Here is a 17,509-nt window from a genome sequence, read left to right on the forward strand (position 1 = left end):
AAGACACATGCACCCCAATGTTCATTGCAGCACTATTTACAATAGCCAGGTCATGGAAGCAACTTAATGCCCATCGACAGACGAATGGATAAAGAAGTTGTGGTACATATATACAATGGAATATTACTCAGCCATAAAAAGGAATGAAATTGAGTCATTTGTTGAGAAGTGGATACATCTAGAGACTGTCATACAGAGTGAAGTAAGTCAGAAAGAGAAAAACAAATTTCGTATATTAACGCATGTATGTGGAACCTAGAAAAATGGTACAGATGAACTGGTTTGCAGGGCAGAAGTTGAGACACAGATGTAGAGAACAAACGTATGGACACCAAGGGGGGAAAACTGCGGTGGGGTGGGGATGGTGGTGTGCAGAATTGGGTGATTGGGATTGACATGTATACAGTGATGTATATAAAATTGACGACTAATAAAACCTGCAGTATAAAAAAACAAACAGGGCTTCCCTGGTGGCGCAGTGGTTGAGAGTCCGCCTGCCGATGCAGGGGACACGGGTTTGTGCCCCGGTCTGGGAAGATCCCACATGCTGCGGAGCGGCTAGGCCTGTGAACCATGGCTGCTGAGCCTGCGCGTCCGGAGCCTGTGCTCCACAATGGGAGAGGCCACAGCAGTGAGAGGCCCGTGTACTGCAAAAAAACAAACAAACAAAAAAAACCAACTAATACTAAACTTTCTTAGGGTTATTTGTATGGAAATATGTTAATATAAATGTTTCAGACGTTACATGAAATTTCTAAAAATCTTATATGTTCTGGTATAATGTTATAAGTCATAATTCTAGTTATTATTTTAAAATGTGTATCTCAGAAATAACTAAATTTCCTTGTCAATTGCATTATTATGAACTTTCATCAAATCTTTAACCGTGGTCATTTTTAAGTCTTTTGTCATTTACAGACAGTTCTGGGTATACTCTGATGCTTTTGCAAATATGTTCCTATAAAAGGGTTTCATCTTCAAGGAATTCATGGAAAAGACTCTGACAAGTACAGGTTTCTGGTAACTGATTATATTGCTGAACTGAATGAATAAGCATTTTCAGAACTCTAATGGAAAACTGATGAATTCATAAAAGTGCTAACAAAAGATCAAGATGAAAAAAAAATTAATTACATGGGACTGAGTGAACTGATGAGGATGATTATAATTTTTGTGACTTTCTGTTTGAATAAAAAAAAAATCCCACAAGGACTCAGAGGCAAAAAATATACAAATCAATTTTCACTGCAAAGTAAAGGAGCTGTTACAGTGGAGGATTACTGGACTGAATGTCAATATTATGACATAGTATGAATGTGTTTTGTGTTTGGTAATTGCAATCATTGTTGCTTTTGTTGTGGTCATCCATTTACAATGCTTGGTGTCAGTTTATCTCTTGTAAAAATAAAATACAGCGTGTATGTGAAAAAAATAAAATAAAATAAAATAAAAAGATTAAATGAGGTAATGCATGCAGAAAGCTTATCCCTGGTTCTAGCACACAGTGAGCGCTAAATACGTATTACTTATTTTTGGAGATTAATATGAACTTTCTTGTGATGGGGTGGAGGCCAGAAGAAGGCAAAATGTTTTGTGAACTTCATTCTCAGGAATAAAAGAACAAAAGTGTGTTGGGACATATATCTACCCTATGACCCAGCAATTTTAGTTCTGGTCATTCACCAATGAGAAATAAAAAATATGTCCAAAATGGGCAAGGATTTTCCTCACAGCTTTATTCATAAAAGACTAAAACTTGAAACAACTCAAATGTCCACCAACAGGTGAATGGACATACAAATTGTGATATTTTCATACAATAAGATATTAATCAGTAATAAAAAGGAATGAACTGATGTGTACAACAACATGGATATATCTCAAAACATTATGTTGAGCAAAAGAAACCAGACACAAAAGTTGCTTACTGTATAGTCTGTACAGTCTGTAAATGAATTTCTGGAACTGACAAAACTAAGCTAATGTAATAGAAATTGGAGCAGTAGTTGCCTTAGGGGAGGGTTGACTGGAGAGGTGCACTGGGAAATTTGTGGGGTGATGGGAAATATTCTATATCTTGATTGGGATGGTGGTTACGAAAGTGTACACATTGTCAAAACACATCAAAATGTACACTTAAAATATGAGCATTTAATTTTACGTAAATTCAAATTCAATAAAAAATAACTCCCAAGAAAATGCAAAAAAATATATATAAAAATCCTAGAAGATAACATAGGAGAAAATCTAGGTGACCTTGAGTTTGGCAGTTACTTTTTAGGCACAACACCAAGGGCACAATCTAAGAAAGAGGTCATTAAGAAGTTGGACTTCATTAAAATTAAAAACTTTGGCTCTGTGAAAGATGAAGTTAAGAGAATGAGAAGACCAGGCACAATCTGGGAGAAAATATTTGCAAAGCATATATCTAATAAAGGATTGGTATTCAAAATATACAAAGAAGAGACTTCCCTGGTGGCACAGTGGTTAAGAATCTGCCTGCCAATGCAGGGGACACAGGTTTGAGTCCTGGTCCAGGAGGATCCCACGTGCCACGGAGCAACTAAGCCCGTGCACCACAACTACTGAGCCTGCGCTCTAGAGCCCGCGAGCCACAACTACTGAAGCCTGCAGGCCACAACTACTGAAGCATGCAAGCCACAACTACTGAGCCCGCGTGCCTAGAGCCCTACTCTGCAACAAGAGAAGCCACCACAATGAGAAACCCTCACACCGAAAGGAAGCATAGCCCCCACTCACCCTGCCAACTAGAGGAAGCCCATCATGAGCAGCAACGAAGACCCAACACAGCCAAAAATAAATAAATGAATAAATAAATAAATGTATATAAAATATACAAAGAACTCTTCTTTTTTTTTTTTGTGCCACGCTGCATGGAATGCCGGATTTTAGTTCCCCGACCAGGGATCAAACCCACATCCCCTGCAGTGGAAATGCGGAGTTTCAACCACTGGACCTCCAGGGAAGTTCAAAATATACAAAGAACTCTTAAAATCCAACAATAAGAAAATTAAGAACCTGATTAAAAAGCAGACAAAAGGGCTTCCCTGGTGGCACAGTGGTTGAGAGTCCGTCTGCCGATGCAGGGGACACGGGTTCATGCCCTGGTCCAGGAAGACCCCACATGCCACAGAGCGGCTGGGCCCGTGAGCCATGGCCGCTGAGCCTGCACGTCCAGAGCCTGTGCTCCGCAACGGGAGAGGCCACAACAGTGAGAGGCCCACGTACTGCAAAAAAAAAAAAAAAAAAAAAAACAGACAAAAGATCTAAACAGACATCTTACCAAAGAGACACAGATGGCAAAGAAGCATATGAAAAGATGCTCAACATATGTCATTAGGGAACTGCAAATAAAATAACAAGATACTACTATACTACACATCTATTAGAATGGGTAAAATTCCAAACACTGACAACAACAAATGTTGATAAGGCAGGAACTCTCATTCATTGCTGGTGAAAATGAAAAATGGTGCAGCCACTTTGGAAGACAGTTTGGCAGTTTTTTATAAAACTAAACATACTCTTCACATATGACCCAGCAATCACGCTCCATGATATTTACCCAAATGAGTTGTAAACTTATGTCCACACAAATACTTGTCACAGATGTTTTATGGCAGCTTTATTCATAATTGCCAAAACTTGGAAGCAACCAAGATGACCTTCATTAGGTGAATGAATAAATACATTTATCCAGTGTAGTATATCCATACAATGGAATAATATTCAGCACTAAAAAGAAATGAGCTATAAAGCCATGAAAAGACATGGAGGAACTTTAAATGCATATTACTAACTGAAAGAAGCCAATCTGAAAAGGCCACATAATGTATGATTCCAACTATATAACATTCTGGAAAAGGCAAAATTATGGAGACAGTAGAAAATTCAGTGATTGCCAGAGGTTGGCAGGAGGGAGGGATGAACAGAATTTTAGAGCAAGGAAACTATTCAGTATGATACTATAATGATGGATACAAGTCTATAAATTTGTAAAACTCCACAGAATGTATAACATCAAGCGAGAACCGTAGTGTAAACTCTGGACTTTTGATGATAATGTTAAGTCAATGTAGGTTCATCAATTGTAACAAATGTACCACACTGGCGTGGGATGTTGATAGTGAGGGAGGTTGTACATGGGCACGAGGCAGGAGGTATATGGGAATGCTCTGTGCTTTCTTGTTATTTTGCTGTAAACCTAAAACCACTCTAGAAGAACAAAGTCTATTTTTAAAAGAAAAAGAAGATCTTGAATCAATAACCTACCTGCCACCATAAGCACTAGAGAAAGAAGAGCAAACTAAACCCAAAGCAAGCAAAACAAAAGAAATAAAAAGGATTACAAAAAAATCCTATGAACAATTTATGCCAATAAATTAGATAACCTGGTTGAAATGGACAAATTGCTAGAAATACACAACCTACCAAATCTGACTCAAAAAGAAATGGAAAATATAAACAGATCTATAACTAGTAAGGAGACTGAATTAGTAATCAATACATTCTATTAACATGGAGTATTACCAATGATTGACATTATTCAACGATAAAAAAGGAATGAAGGACTAACACATTACACAACATGGATGAACCTTGAAAACACTATGTTTAGTGAAAGAAACCAGACACAAAAACCACATATTGTATTATTACATTTATATATTAAGAAAATGTCCAGAATAGGCAAATGCATAGAGACAGAAAGGATAGTAGTGTTTGCCAAGGGATGTTGGGGGGAGTGGAAAATGAGAACTGACCACTAACAGGCATGGGGTTTCTTTTTGGAGAGATGAAAATGTTCTGGAATTAGACAGTGGTAATGGTTGCATAACCTCATCAATTTACTAAAAACCACTGAACTGCATACTTTAAAATGGTGAAATTAATGGTAGGTGAATTACATCGCAACGAAAAGGGAGAGGGAATCAGTCAAAGTGGCTATATAGGGTTACAGTAACATTAGACAATGTGGATTTCAAAGCAAAAAATATTACCAGGGGTAAAGAAGGTCACTTCATGTTGATAAAGGAATCAATTATCAAGGGGACATAAAAATCCTAAATGTTTATTCATGTATTAACATAGCTTCAAAATACATGAAGCAAAACATTGTAGAACTGCAAGAGGGAAAGAGACAAATCCATAATTATTTTCAAAAATTTCGGGCTTCCCTGGTGGCGCAGTGGTTGAGAATCTGCCTGCCAATGCAGGGGACACGGGTTCAAGCCCTGGTCTGGGAAGATCCCACATGCCGCGGAGCAGCTAGGCCCGTGAGCCACAACTACTGAGCCTGCGCGTCTGGAGCCTGTGCTCCGCAACAAGAGAGGCCGCGATAGTGAGAGGCCGGCGCACCGCAATGAAGAGTGGCCCCCGCTTGCCACAACTAGAGAAAGGCCTCGCACAGAAACGAAGACACAACACAGCCAAAAGTAAATAAATAAATAAAAATTAAAAAAAAAAATTTCAATACCCCTCTCTCAATACCTGATAGAACTTGATAGATAGTAGGCAAGGATATTATAGGTTTAATGTGAACTGACTGACATTTACAGAACACTACACCCAACAACAGCAGAATACATATTCTTCTCCAGTGTACACCGAACATTTACAAAGATAGATCATACTCTGAGCCATTAAACAAGTCTCAATAAAATTCAAATGATTAAAGTCATACAAAGTATGTTCTCTAACCACAACGTAATTAAATTAGAAATCTAACACAAAGATCTCAGGAAAATCCCCAAACATGTAGAAATTAAATAACCCAGTTCTAAATAACCCATTGGTCAAAGAAAAAAATCAAAAGGGAAATTGGGAAGTATTAAACACAACATGTCAAAAGGCATGACAGAAAAATCCATGGTAGCTTGGGGATGGGGGATCAGAGGCGAGAGGGATTACAAAGGGACATGAGAAAAATTTCAGGGGTGATGAATATATTCACTATTTTGATTTGGTGATGGTTTATACATGGTTATATACATAGGTCAAAACTTACCAAACTATACACTTGAAATGTGTGCATATCAGTTGTATGTCAATTACACATACTTCAATAAAGCTGTTAGTAGTGTACATGGTGTATAACCATTTGTATGAAACAAATACACACACTAAACACCATATATACAGAGACTATATCTGAAAAGACATATTAGAAAATGATAAATGTGCTGGCTTTTTTTTTTGGCGGGGGGGCCACATCCTGCAGCATGTGGGCTCTTAGTTCCAACCAAGGATCAAATCCGTGTCCCCTGCAGTGGAAGCGCGGAGTCTTAACCACTGGACCACCAGGGAAGTCCCAAGTGCTGGCTTTTTAAAAAGGAACTAGGGGATTAGAAAAAAGTGATGGGAAGGAAACGGACCAATTACAGATACCTACTGTATTGTTTGAATTATTTACCACATGTATGTTTCACTTTTTCATAAAAAGTAAAATAAAATTTCCAAAAAAGAATTTTTCACATATTTTGAATGAAGAACTGAGGTGAAGAGCCATAACAAACATTTCTTGAGTAGAAGATGGATCTTGAGGGCAGAAATCAACCCCCTCAAGCCATACCGACAGGTGAGGAAGATGTTCCTGGCCTGGGATTCCCAAAGGCTACCATGCAGGTCCGTGGAAGGGGTCAAAGGAGATCATAGCCAGACACACAATAAAAGCCTCAGCATATCCTAATATACACAGTCTGTTTTAGAAGCAAAATCTTTCAATGATCACTCTCATTTGTTAAGATTTTACTATGGGGGCTTCCCTGGTGGCGCAGTGGTTAAGAATCCGCCTGCCAGTGCAGGGGACACGGGTTCGAGCCCTGGCCCGGGAAGATCCCTCATGCCGCAGAGCAACTAAGTCCATGCGCCACAACTACTGAGCCTGAGCTCTAGAGTCCACGAGCCACAACTACTGAAGCCCGTGCGCCTAGAGCCCGTGCTCCGCAACAAGAGAAGCCACTGCAAGCCCACGCATCGCAACGAAGAGTAGCCCCCTCTCACCGCAACTAGAGAAAGCCCACGCACAGCAACGAGGATCCAACACAGCCAAAAATAAATAAATAAATAAACTAAAAAAAAAAAAAAAATTTACTATGTTCCATAAACAGTGCTAAATTCTTTACAAGTATAATCTCACTGAACTCCATATGAGATAAGCATTTTTTTATTATCCCCATGTCACAAGAGAAAATCAAGGCACACAAGAATAATAAAGTAACTACTCAAGTTCACACAACTCTGAAGCAATGGAGTGGGGAATTCAACGAAAGTCCTTCTGACTCCAAATATTCTACACTACCATCTTTTGGATTTTTTTTCTCATGATCCCCACAGAATGACATAATCTTGGTAGTGAATGGGCCAAAAATGACTCCTCAGAGCCTACTATAAGGTAATGATGCTTTCTAAACTCCAAGTGCTGTCAGACCTGAAGGTAAAGAATGAACTGACAGGGGCTTCCCTGGTGGCGCAGTGGTTGAGAGTCCGCCTGCTGATGCGGGGGGACACGGGTTTGTGCCCCAGTCCGGGAAGATCCCACATGCTGCGGAGCGGCTGGTCCCGTGAGCCATGGCCGCTGAGCCTGCGTGTCCGGAGCCTGTGCTCTGCAGCGGGAGGGGCCGCAACAGTGAGAGGCCCGCGTACCGCAAAAAAAAAAAAAAAAAAAAAAAAGAATGAACTGACAGGCTAAAAAAGGGGTCCATGAGGGAAATTCTCAGGTAAAATATGAGAATAAAGTGAGGAGACAGGCAGCTAAGTCAATGTTATCAAACCAAAATGTTAGAAAGATCTAGAGCAGTTTTTGCTAAGCAAATGGTTCTCTCCACCTTCGCCTCCCCTTCAGTCTCTAATTCCTAGGGTACATGGGAGAAAACCAGAGAGGTTTTCTGGTAGAAATCGGGCTGGGAAACACTTAATCCAGAAACTATAGGGAAAATCTCAGAGACACTAACCAAGGCAAAAATGAAGTAAAAGTAGATAAAAACGGACCACTTTAGTTTAGGTAAATTTAATGACTGTAAAAGCTGTTCACAAAGGAGCAAAGAAATGCATTTTCCATTTCATAGAAAGTTGCTTCACCACTTACAGCTTGTCTCCAAAGCTTCGTTACCTCTTTCATTAGTGACCAGTCATATCTCTCTTCCTGCTGGGAAGGAATGAGAGGCCAACCACTCAGGTCAGCAATATGCTGCAGAGTCCTTCAGAGTGGTCCTGCAGAGAACATGTCCTTTAAGTGTCTGAGAGCTGGCTGAGGTGATCTGAAAGAAAACCAGTCAGAAGAAGGCAAGGTAACCAGGACTGAACTACAGGGACTTAATGTGAATCATCCAGAGGAGAGGCCACCAAAAGGAATCTAATGGAGATAACAGGCCAGCAGAGACTGCATGGTTCCTCTGTGCCCCCAATGCTTAGAGGAAGAGACGTCTGATACAATGCTAATGCATATAAGTTAAGAAGTCCAAAACAGGTCATTCCCAAACAGCCACTTCTCCCTTTTCTCTTGGGAGACGGCTTCTCCCCAGAGGCAACCATAAAGTTCAGGTGTGAGCTGCCTATCACAGACCCTACCCCTCCTAATCCCAGAGGTAAGCTGTGATCCAGGCTGTACCAGTCAAATTCCTCCTTAAGATATTTATGGCCAATATTTGGTGAGAAAGGCTCTCTTTTTTCTCTAATTGAGAGCTGAAAGCATGTGACCCCCAAAATTACCAGAGGCCTCATTTCTGACCATAAGAATGAGTCAGTCCATTAGTAAATATTTATTTAGTGCCTATTGTGTTCTAGGAATTGTCCTACGTGCTAGAGATATCAAGAAGAACAAAACAGATGTTTTTCCTACCCTCAAAAGAGCTTTCAAGAGAAGACAGACAATATATAAACAAACGAAAATTATTTCAGGCACTAAAAAGTGCTATGAAGATAAAATGGGCTAATGTAAACAGTGAAAAAAGCAAGGCAGAGGGAAGCTGCTTTCAGCACTACAGTGGGCCTCTCAAGGAGATGACATTTAAGAGAACTTGAAGGTTTAAAAGAAGGCAGCCAGGCAAAAATCAAGAGTCTCCTAAGCAACACAGCATGTGCACAGTCCCTGACACTAGAACTAGGTCTGAGGGGCAAAAAGGAGGTCACCAAGACTAGAGGAAAGAGAATAAAAAGAGTACAGGGCATATGAGGTTGGAAAGGTAGCTGGGGAAGATCACAAAAGGCCATGGACACCCTGCATTTTATGCTGGCTCCAATGAGAAATCACTGTGGGGCTTAAGCAGATGAGTGAGTGATCTGATTTAGAAAGGTCACACTGACTTCTATGGGGCAGAACGACTAGAGGGCAAGAATGGAAACAGGAATATGAAGCCTCTGAAATTCTCAGGTACTGTTGGTGGGAGTGTAAACTGGTACAACCATTTTGGCTATTTCTATTATACACACCCTGTTACACAGCAACTCCAAACCATATACCCTATAGAAATGAATATATACTTGCACTAAAACACAGGCATAGTCGTAGCAATTCTATTCATAATAGCTCCAAACTGGAAACAACCAAAATGACCAATATATAAATTGTGGTATATTCATATAATATGGATAAATATAATCATGGATGAATTGCACAATATCCATGCATCAAAAATATACACTGTATTAGAGCAATTATACTGCAATAAAGATGTTAAGAATATATATATATATATATATATACACACACACTGTATGATTCAATTTTATATCAAAAACAAGCAAAACTGAACTATGGTATTAGAAATTAGGACGCAGGGGAAAAGAGTAACTGGTAGGAACATGACAGGGGTTTGGGGAGTTCTGAAAATATTTTGTTTCTTAATTCAGGTGGTATTCACATGGGTAGGGTCACTTTGTGATGATTCATCAACTAGTATACTTGTGAGCAATTTTCTACATTTATGATATGCTTCAATAAATAATTCATTTTCAAAATATAGAAACAGAAAACCTGTGAGGAGGCTGCTCTAATCTCCCAACCAAGAAATTATGATGGCTTAGAGAAGGAAAGAAACGGTCAGGTCCCAGATACATTCCACAGGTAGAGCTGAAACAGATGAACTACTGATGGGGAGTACAGGAAAGTAAGTATCTAGGATGATTCCTATATTTTCAGGTTGAGCAACTGAGTGGTGCCACTTGCTGAGATGGAGGAGACTTGAAAAGAAGAAAGCTGCAGGGAAGTGGGAAGAATTCATTCTATTTTGGCCACATTAAGTTTAGGATGCAAGAAAGAAAGGAGACAAATGCAAATCTGGAGAGGAAGTGAACGGATGGAAGCAAAAAGCACAAGGAGCAGCGTGACAGAAGACGCAGACATTTCCTACACAGTCCCACGTGAGCAGATAGCGTGGACAGGTGGAGATGTGAGTGAGCTGGTAGAAATAATGATGAGACAATGAGATTTCACCTGATTGTATCGATTTTCTCTATGAAATATGAGGCAAAGACATCAGCTGAGACTAGGATTTAGATAAGTGAGCGAAGATTTAGGGAGAATGAGAGTGGAAAAGTTACTTTACTGGGGAAATACAGTAGGATTAGGATTTCAGCGCCATTCATTTGAGTTTTATGGCATGAATGTGAACTGAGTGCAGTTGGTTTATGTGAAGAGACTGTTATTTGTCCCCCAACAGTTCTCCTGTTCTTCCTCAGTTACTCCTCAGAATTCCCAATTTTTAACTGGGCACATTATCATTCAGAATGAAGACCACACTTCTCAGCTTCTTTGCAGCCTGGCGTGATATGTTACCATGGTGGAAATAGGATGTGCAACTTCTGCAAACTGTCCTAAAAGGAAGAGGACAAGCCCTTCACCTTTCTTCTTCCTGCTTGCTACTAGCTAGGACATGGCTGCTGGAACAGCCAACCTGAATCATAAGGTAATCCTGAGAATGGAGGCCACACACAGCAGAGCAAAAGACAGAAGGAGCCTAGACCCTTGGTGATCATGGAGCCATCAAAATCACCAGTCCTGGACCTTCTATATCTAGATTTTTATGACAAAGAGAACTCCTACCTTATTTAAGCCACCGTATTTTGAGTTTTCAATCCCATCATCTGACCTAATCTATGTAATAAAGATTAACTGTGTGCTCTTCCCCAACAATGTTCAGCTGCTAGGGTGCGGCTGCAGAGTAAGCAGATAACCACTTTCACCAAGGCTGGAGTTTAGCCAAATAAGCACCATAGAAGAAAGGGAGACAAGAAAATGAAATTTATGAGGAAATGGTTCTAGCACAGCCCGGGGACTCTTAAGTAGAGAAAGATGAGAAAAGTGACAGAAAAATCCAACAGACCTCTGGTTCCACATCTTCTCCTTCATTCTGATCCTTTCACTAAATCTCACTTGTGGGGTTTATGTCACTTCGCATCAAAAGAGTCCCAAGTAACGTAAGTATCGGAACAAAAAAAGAGTCCCAAGTATCACCTTTCTATCTTTCTTGACAAATGGAATTTTTCCATTTTACAAAAGAATATCATACTAACATTACAACCCATACCACCAAACTCATCTTGCAAATAACCCTTATCTATAGTAGAAAGAGAACAGGAAGAGGTATGAAAAAGCAACTGAAAATCAAAGAAGCAAACATTCAGAAGACAAAGAAGAAAACAAGACAATGTCAAAAAGGAAGAATGAACAAGTAGAAGAGCCTATGAGAGACTGTTTCCAGATCAATCACGTTGTTGCCTAGTAGGAATTACTTCATTTAGGAAATCTCTAGGTAATGCTGAAAGTAAGACAATCCCCAGTCAGGACAAGGCCAGAAAGGAAGGGGATCATCAAGTTCCCAACATGAAAAATCACTGTTTTTGTTAGATGGACAGAACAGAAAAGTTCTGAGTGCTGGTATTTCCAGGCCAATCTACAGAAGTTACATGCCAGGGGAATGAGCCTCCCTCAGCTGCACACCATGAACCATGGCTCCCATGACTCCAGAGGGAGGTGATGAAGAGCAAGGACAGAAAGCAGAGGAGAGGGTAAGGCACTAAGGAACAGGGTGGAGGACATAACACTGAACAACATCAGCAGAAGCATCACCCTCTCGCCACCTCTCTCTTTGCAGATGCTTCAAAGCTCAGTGTTGGAAAAGTGGTCTTACTCCTGCCCACCTCATCAGTACGTGTCCTGCCAGTCTCTGGCTCTGTGGCAAAGTGGACATGAGGAAAAAAAGGAAGATGGCAGTAGCAGACCTGTGGTAGTGTAGGAAGAAAAAGAAGAAGGAAGAAACTCATGAAGGAGGGAAGAAATGAGGAATATCCTCAGTGAAATGGGGAGAGGGAGAAAGGGAAAATCCCACAGCCATTCAACTAGACCTGTTAGTCCAGGGAAGGGATGCAGGAAACTGGAGCACACGTAAGTTAGGGATGCCTGCAGCATCAGAGACTTTGAAGGGCATGCTGATCTCTGACAGAGAGAACTATCAACTCACTTAAAATCACTTACACTTCCTGGCCTCTCTGCAGCAGGAAACTACTTGCCACTATGTATTCCAACCTCACCAAACTCCCAGAAAGAACCCTTTCAGGGCAGGAGAGAAGAAAAACAAAAAGCCTAGTTTGGAGCAGGCTAAAATTCAATTCAAGTGCCCTTCCATTGGTCAGGTTGAGAAGAGATTTTTATTTTACTAAAGAATTTCTCCAGAAAAAAATTTCATTCCCCCAAATTATCCAGTCCAATACCCACTTCACAGTGCAAGTCAACAGTGCAAAAGGACACCTTACCTTCACCAGCACATAGTCCCCAGGCTGGGCTTGGACCCTAAGCCCAGGGTTAGTGACATCCTCCATCGCTACATCAGGAAAGATCACCTTAAGGTTTCCATCATTCCGGCCATACAGGTCAGTGGCAGAGCGTTTACTGAGCTGCAAAAGAACAGAGGAGAGGTTATGAGTCTGTCACAGTCATCAGTTCTTGGTCTGTCTCAGATCCCCAGGGGTCTGACCCATAGAGCATTTTTTTTCTTTTTTTAAGTATGGTACCTCTTTTTTTTTTTTTTTAATTATTTAGTTATTTATTTTTGGCTGCATTGGGTCTTTGCTGCTACGTGCAGGCTTTCTCTAGTTGCAGCAAGTGGGGGCTACTCTTCGTTGCGGTGGGCTTCTCATTGCGGTGGCTTCTCTTGCTTCAGAGCACGGGCTCTAGGCACACGGGGCTTCAGTAGTTGTGGCTTGCGGGCTCTAGAGTGCAGGCTCAGTAGTTGTGGTGCACGGGCTTAGCTGCTCTGCAGCATGTGGGATCTTCCCGGACCAGAGCTCGAACCCATGTCCCCTGCATTGGCAGGCAGATTCTTAACACTGTGCCACCAGGGAAGTCCCCATAGAGCATTTCTTAACCAAGGAATCACAAGACTAAGTGCTTTACTGCTGCTTCACCAACAAGGGCAGTAAACAGCACACAACGGAAGCTCAATAAAATTTTCTGACAATATAATATATGATTCAATCAACGAGTCTTTGATTACAAAATTACCTTTCGCGGGAATGGACCTCCAACAGGCCTGATGCCAAGTACATAGGGGAGATACACTTGGCAAAAGGACTCTCACTTCAGAGTCTCATAGTCTCAGACTCTCATAGTCTCAGGAATGTTCTGGGGTTGTCTGGCCTGGGTTACTTGTCCCAGTGAATAGGCAGACTGGAAGCCAGAGTCTCCATCACAACATACAAAAGACTGGGCCAGGAGAATACTAAAACCAGTATGATGGTATTAATTTCCAGAACATACCCAAGTCTTTCTGCTCCAATCATGATGAAGTGACAAAAACCAAATTTATCCTCAGGCCTTAAATAACAGGAAACTGGACAAAATATATGAGACATCTATTTTCAGATACTGGACAACAGATTTGCAAAACTATGATCCCCAAGAGAAGGAAAACAAATGGGGTGAGCCCTTCAATCACCCCTGCATTCTACCAGAAGACATGTGCCAGACCAGAGAATGCAAAGCGGGGAGGGAGATCTCAAGGCAGAGCATGGTGGTTCTCTCTGAATTGAGGAAAGTTGGATCAAAGTCCAGGGAGCCTGCAATAGCTGGAAATTGTGGAGCAAGTTCGAGAGAGGAGGGAGCTAAGCAGAAAAAGAGCTGTAGAAATGTGCATAGCGGCCCTCTGAGTCTTTGCTGAATAATAATACGTCCCTGTGTGGAGCAAAAATCCATGATGTCAGACAAAGAAAGTAACCTGGGAACTGCCAGCTGGTTAGCTCCCAGATCTCACAAAGGGCTATGAATCATCTGTCCTACCACCAAATAGTCCTCACTGATTCCTTGGGATATGCAGTAACAACTCTAGAAGAGCCATAAGTAGTACTAAGACTAAACTATCCCTAGAATAAAAAAACTTTTCTAGCAAAGATTAAAAACAAGACTTGATGGCCATTCTGACCAGTGTGATGTGTGGAATCTAGAAAAATGGTACAGATGAACCTATCTGCAGGGCAGGAACAGAGAGGCAGACATAGAGAATGGACATGTGGACACAGGGGGGAAGGGGAGGGTGAGATGAACTGGGAGATTAGCATTGATATATACACTACCATGTGTAAAACAGATAGCTAGTGGGAACCTGCTGTATAGCACAGGGAGCTCAGCTCAGTGCTCTGTGATAACCTAGATGGGTGGGATAGGGGTGGGCGGTAGGAGAGAAGTCCAAGAGGGAGAGGATATATGTATACATATAGCTGATTCACTTCGTTGTACAACAGAAACTAACAACATTGTAAAGCAACTATACCCCAATTAAAAAAAAAAAAACCTTGAAAGGATCAAACAAAACTACAAACAACAAGTAACAAAACTGCTTATCAGAACAAAGTCCAACACAAAACCCAGACACTCAAAGATAATGTCTGACAACATAATGTCCAACATCCAATCAAAAATCACTAGATATGCCTAGAAGCAGAAAAATGTGACTCATAATCAAGAGAAAAGTCAGTCAATAGGGGCTTCCCTGGTGGCACAGTGGTTGAGAGTCCGCCTGCCAATGCAGGGGACACGGGTTCATGCCCTGGTCCAGGAAGATCCCACATGCTGCAGCACGGCTAGGCCCATAAGCCATGGCCGCTGAGCCTGCGCATCCGGAGCCTGTGCTCCACAACGGGAGAGGCCACAACAGTGAGAGGCCTGCATACCACAAAAAAAAAAAAAAAAAAGGTCAGTCAATAGAAACAGACCTAGAAATGATAGCAGTGATGGAATTATCACAAAGATATTAAACCAGCTATTATAATTAGGCTCAAATACTAAGTTTCAAAAGAAAACAAGAACACAGAAGAGAAGCAGAAGATATTTTAAAAAAAACAAATGTAAATTACAGAGATGAAAAATATATGATCTAAAATTTTTAATTCAATACATAATAGCAAATGAGACACTGCCAAAGAAAAGAATAATGAACCTGAAGACAGAAAAATAGAAACTATTTAAAATGAAGCACAGATATGAAAAAGAGAAAAAAAACTGAACAGCCTCAGTGTCCTATGACACAATATCAAGTGGTTGGACATATAGGTGACTGGAGAAGGAGAGAAGAAACGGGGCAGGTGACGGGTGGCAGGAAGGAGGAGTACAGAAAAAATATCTGAAGAATAGTAAATGAAAATTTTCCAAATTTGATGAAAATTATAAACTCACAAACTAAGTAGCCTCAACATATCCCAAACAAAACACAAAGAAAGCCATGCCAAGACACATCAAATTTCTAAAAAGTGATAAAATGACAACTAACACAACATGTAGTACTAAACTAAATCTTTTTCTTATAAATGACAGTTCTGAGCCAAGTGGAGAATTTAAATGGGGGTCTAAGGACTGGATAGTAGTAATCTAACAAGCTTAATTTTCTGATTCTGATGGTTGTACTACAGTTGTACAGGAGAATGCTCCTGTTTGCACAAAATACACACTGCAGTATTTGGGGAATTGGGGGCACCAGGGCAACTTACTCTCAAAAGCTTCAAAGAAAAAAGTACTATACTGCTACTTTTCTACAAGTTTGCGATTGTTTTACAATAAATTTTTTTAAAAGAGAGAGTGTTCATGTTCCGTTATTTGAACAAACCAACCATAAAAGAACATTTATAAGACAAAGAGGGAAACTGGAACATCAACTACATATTTGATAATATTAAGAAACTACTGTCAATTATTTCAAATATGATAGTCACATTATGTCTATTTTAAAAAAGAGTCATCTTTTAGAGATATATACTGAAATAATTACTGACAAAATAATATATGTCTTGTACTTGCTTCAAAACAACTCAGTGGGGGCAGTAGAGATGAAACAAGATCAGCCATGATTAACACTGTATTAACAAATTGCTGAGGCTGGTTAATGGGTACGTGGGCATTCACTATCCTCTCTATACCTTTTTTTTTTTTTTTTTAGATTCTCCATAATTTGAAAAGGTGGGGGGGGTACTTATAGGCTACAGAATGAGACAGATATGGGTCAAATTCTGGCTCTGCCACACTAGCTGTGTGACCTTGGGGAAGTTATTCCTACTTCTCTGAGTCTCCTTTCTTCATCTACAAAAGTGAGGTAATAACAGCACTACCCCCAAGGACTGTGGTGGGACTCAACGTGCTGATGCCTGTAAAATACACAGTTTCTGGCACATAGTAAATGCTCAGTATACAGACGTTATCATCTTCTCTGACACTGAATACAGCAACCCAGTGTTTTAAGCTGGCCATGGGACTTCCCTGGTGGTCCAGTGCTCAAGACTCCACATTTCTACTGCAAGGGGCACAGGTTCGATCCCTGGTTGGGGAACTAAGATCCCACATGCTGCCCAGCGCAGCCAAAATAAATAAATGAACTGGCCATGACTGGAGGAAAGAAAGTCTCCCCTAAGCAAAAGTGAAGGAGGGAGAAGGGGAAGATGGCAGGAGGGAGAAGGGGAAGATGGCGGGAGGGAGAGGGGGAAGATGGCGGAAGAGTAAGACACGGAAATAACCTTCCTCCCCACAGATACATCAGAAATACATCTATACGTGGAACAACAACTACAGAACACCTACTGAACGCTGGCAGAAGACCTCAGACCGCCCAAAAGTCAAGAAACTCCTCACGTACCTGGGTAGGGCAAAAGAAAAAAGAATAAACAGAGACAAAAGAATAGGGACGGGACCTGCACCAGTGAGAGGGAGCCGTGAAGGAGGAAAGGTTTCCACACACTAGAAGCCCCTTAACGGGCGGAGACTGCGGGTGGCGGAGGGGGTAAGCTTCGGAGCCGCGGAAGAGAGCGCAGCAACAAGGGTGCAGAGGGCAAAACAGAGAGATTTCCGCACAGGGGATCGGTGCCGACCAGCACTCACCAGCCCGAGAGGCTTGTCGGCTCACCCGCAGGGGCGGGCGGGGCTGGGAGCTGAGGCTCGGGCTTCCGTCAGAGCGTGAACACAGCCTGAAGGGGTTAGTGCACCACGGCTACCCGGGAGGGAGTCAGGGAAAAA

The 17,509-nt window shown here is 41.2% G+C and overlaps 1 protein-coding gene across 4 annotated transcripts in view; it reads right to left on the reverse strand.

Annotated features, from left to right (window-relative positions):
- The window catches only part of CDK5RAP1 (CDK5RAP1 mitochondrial tRNA methylthiotransferase), a 64,263-nt gene that overhangs the window by 11,777 nt on the left and 34,977 nt on the right, over window positions 1–17,509 (reverse strand). For 2 of the 4 annotated variants that reach the window (XM_082669974.1, XM_082669975.1), the window contains 2 exons: window positions 12,772–12,912; window positions 7,219–8,279 (listed from right to left, as the gene is read on the reverse strand). In XM_082669974.1, the coding sequence (XP_082526100.1) occupies window positions 8,199–8,279; window positions 12,772–12,912 (222 nt within the window). In that variant the 3' untranslated portion in view covers window positions 7,219–8,198. Of the gene's footprint in view, window positions 1–7,218; window positions 8,280–12,771; window positions 12,913–17,509 lie in introns of those variants that run through there. The other 2 variants (XR_014297675.1, XM_082669976.1) reach the window with 2 other exon arrangements.

Source organism: Grampus griseus (genome assembly GCF_964374135.1).
Source record: "Grampus griseus genome assembly, chromosome: 14".
NCBI lineage: Eukaryota > Metazoa > Chordata > Mammalia > Artiodactyla > Delphinidae > Grampus > Grampus griseus.